Source organism: Austrofundulus limnaeus, unplaced genomic scaffold, assembly GCF_001266775.1.
Source record: "Austrofundulus limnaeus strain Quisiro unplaced genomic scaffold, Austrofundulus_limnaeus-1.0 Scaffold2, whole genome shotgun sequence".
NCBI lineage: Eukaryota > Metazoa > Chordata > Actinopteri > Cyprinodontiformes > Rivulidae > Austrofundulus > Austrofundulus limnaeus.
Genome location: NW_013952404.1, coordinates 7,417,203 through 7,420,441, shown reverse-complemented (window position 1 = coordinate 7,420,441; position 3,239 = coordinate 7,417,203). Strand labels below are relative to the sequence as shown.

Sequence of the window (3,239 nt, the reverse complement as noted above, 5' to 3'; positions counted from 1 at the left end):
AAGTAAATAAATAAGTAAGTAAGTAAGTAAGTAAATAAGTAAATAAGTAAGTAAGTAAGTAAGTAAGTAAATAAATAAATAAATAAATAAAATGACTCTTTCAGGCTCCCAGCCATGTCTACGGCGGCCACAGCAGTCATGTGACCAATGTGACCTTCCTGCATGACGACAGCTGCTTGGTGTCGACGGGCGGGAAGGACATGAGCGTCGTCCAGTGGAGGATCGTCTGAGGGAGGCGAGCGGAGCCAAACTGTTCTGAAGCGCACTAAAACAAACCAAACCTTTAAAAGATGGACTTTAAACCCAAAGTGACTCTGAGGGAAAGGATCTGATGGACGAGATACCTTTTGTTTTTATTTACACTACATGTACAAATAAAACCCTCCCTCGACACGAGACAGAACGAGTCCAACAGAACCAAAGGTTCTGACTTTACGTTTGGACACGTTGGGTTCTTGTTTTTGGGCCACAGATGCTGAATGAAGACGCCTGTCAGAGCCCAACCAGACTGAATGATGGACCGAAGCATGTGGGGATTTTTCTAACCATTAAACTTTTTTTTAACAACTCAGGAAAGCACTGATGAAGCAAAAGCCCTTTTCTCTTCTGAACATATCAGAAAAAAAAACTTAAAAGCTTATTCAGCTAAAAAAGCTGAATTTAGTGAAGATCATAACAGCAGTGGTGGCTTTCCAGAAAAAAAAAACATACTTATGTGTGATCATCTAAACATAATCTGTGTTTCTGTGCTTCCAACTAAAAAAAGTTTTTTAATTTAATGAATATTTATCAAACCTTCACTGCTGCTTATTTCTCCTTTAAAATTTCTTCTGCACTAAATCCCTGTGTTGTTGAGTAAATTTACTGAGAAACATGGGAAAAAAAGTCAAAATCAAGCTTTTTAAATTTCTCYTGTTGGTTTGTGAGATCATGGAGAGCAAGGACGAGACCGAAGCACTGTAAACGTCTGACAAGATATTTAACTGAACCAAACCTGATTGTTTTTATTTTATTATTATTTTCTCTTTAATGCACTGCTTCCACCTGATAAACATCCAACAGGTCTAATAAACTGTTTAGCACCAGATGGATCTTTTTTACTTCAGTAAAACCTGTTCACAGTTGTTACATGATCAACTGAAAGTAAAATAAAAAAAGYACGATTAAAGTTGTTTTCAAAGCTGAAGGTTTTAATGTGAACGTCACTGCTGCTGCTTGTATTAAAATCTTGACAGTTGGCTGAATTTGTTTTATCTGCTTAAAACATAGAAATCTTCCAACAGTGCACACTTCTTGTTACGATTTAACACTTGAGGCTTTAGATTCCAAAACAATTCAATATTTGACACCTGACATAAAGTAAATGCAACCTAAACTGTCTAACTTTGTCTGTTTTTGAATAAACTGTCACCTTTATGTGTTTGGTTTTTAAAGTGCTGTAAGATAAGATGTGCCTGGTTAAATATCGTTAGCCTAATAGCATAATTGCCTAAGTTATATTTGGCCAAAAATGACTTGCACAATTATTTTATTAGGTTAAAAAACAGTTTGGTTTGTAGCTAGCTTTTTGCTACTTTTGGCTTTCAGCTACCTTTCCTGCTTTTAGCTATTCTTTCTGCTTTTGCATTTTGCTTTTTTAGTTTTTAGCCAGCTTTTTGCTTTACAACTTTTGATTTTGTTACTTTTAACCTTTAGCCAAACTACTGATAATTATGGCATTTTTTACATTTTTACTGTAGCTAGCCTTTTACTCCATTTACTTTATAGTTAACCTTTAGCTACTGTTGGGTTTTAGCTACGCTTCCAGCTTCTATATATCATTTTTCTACTTGTAGCTTTATTCTAYCATTTCACTACTTTTCATTTTTAACCAGTATTTTGCTCTGTTAAAATAGCATTTTACAACTCTCCACTTTTTCCTACATTTACACGGTAGCCTTTTGCTTTTAGCCAAACTATTGTAGCCTTTTGCTACAATTATCTTGTAGCTATAGCATTTGGCTACTTTTGGTTTTAGCTACATTTTTATTGCTTTTAGATAGTCTACCATTAGCATAATTGTTGCATTTGGCTACTTTTAGTTTTTAGCCAACCTTTTGCTAAACTTAAGACTTTTGCAATTTTACACTTTTACATACATCTTGTAGCTTGCCTTAGCTTTTAGCCAAATGTTTGGTGATTTTAAGTAGCCTTTAGTTTCTATTAAACTGAATCTCCATACAATTCACTCAGATGTATATAGTATGCGTGACGTCAAGAGTGAAGGTCCACATTTTAGCTTTTAGCTAGGGGTTTGTTTCTTTTTACTTTTATTTAGTGCTTTGGTACTTTTAGCACTTAGCTGGTGTTCTGATTTATTTAGCTTTTAGCTCGTGTTATGCTTCTATAGAAGCATTAATATCTCAGTTTCAGCTTCTTAATTAACTTCAGCTCTTTCACACTGTGTGAGCGTTCTATTTCGTGTAAGCTCCGCCCTCTTATAGCCTTAGAGGGCGGAGCTTACACTCATAGAATCTGGGGTTACAATACGTAACCAACGYTATGTGACCGGGTGAAGGGCGGGGTTTGAGAGTCTTCAGCCGGCTGCAGCTTCGCGTCTTGGCCGCAGGTCGGCAGCCTTGAGCCGCTCCTCCTCCACCTCCTCGCACCGCATTAGCGTTTTCCCCCTCGAATCTCTCCGCTTCACCCAAAATACTCCGAATGGGAAGGAAATATGGCATGAAGGAGGCGGCGGCCGAGCAGCGTTCATCGTCCGACACCGAGCCGAGCATCATGGACCCACGGACCCGCAGCTGCGGCGCGCGCGGACAGCAGAGCCAGCGGAGCACAAAGCGGCTGGAAGAGAGCGCCTGAAAACAACTCATCCTCCCGGTGAATCAGCCCCAACTGAGCTCATCTCCAGAGAACGGGAGGCCGGAGGGCCGAGCCGAACCTTCAGAGGGATTAAGAAGCCGAACAGAGAACCGAACCGGGCCTCCTCGGGTTCGAGACAAGGAGGAGAAATGAGGTAAGCGGCACGCGCTCGGTTTGACGAGTCATGACAGATGCGCCTGTGTGGTTTCTGCATCCACTCACTGCATGGAGAGACCTCTACACCAGACTTCACTCATTTTATCAGCTTTTAGAGGACAGGAGCCTATTTTTACAATAATTAAAATAAAAATTAAAACAGCGGCCCATACACACACAGCCGGCCTCAGCGCGGTGTGTTCGTCCCTTCTGTCCCCCTGATGTTAAAT

At 39.9% G+C, this 3,239-nt stretch overlaps 2 protein-coding genes across 7 annotated transcripts in view; both read left to right on the top strand.

Annotated features, from left to right (window-relative positions):
- eml1 (EMAP like 1) overlaps nucleotides 1-1,416 on the top strand; it is a gene marked incomplete in the record, with an annotated part of 59,370 nt that extends 57,954 nt beyond the window's left edge. For all 6 annotated transcript variants that reach the window (XM_014014038.1, XM_014014055.1, XM_014014029.1 and 3 more), the window contains 1 exon segment: nucleotides 105-1,416. In XM_014014038.1, the coding sequence (XP_013869492.1) occupies nucleotides 105-230 (126 nt within the window).
- Nucleotides 1,417-2,592: 1,176 nt separating this feature from the next.
- The window catches only part of evla (Enah/Vasp-like a), a 42,568-nt gene continuing 41,921 nt past the window's right edge, over nucleotides 2,593-3,239 (top strand). Inside the window, exon 1 of the mRNA XM_014013985.1 lies at nucleotides 2,593-3,007. Coding sequence (XP_013869439.1) covers nucleotides 3,003-3,007 — 5 coding nt within the window. The 5' untranslated portion in view covers nucleotides 2,593-3,002. The remainder of the gene's footprint in view (nucleotides 3,008-3,239) is intronic.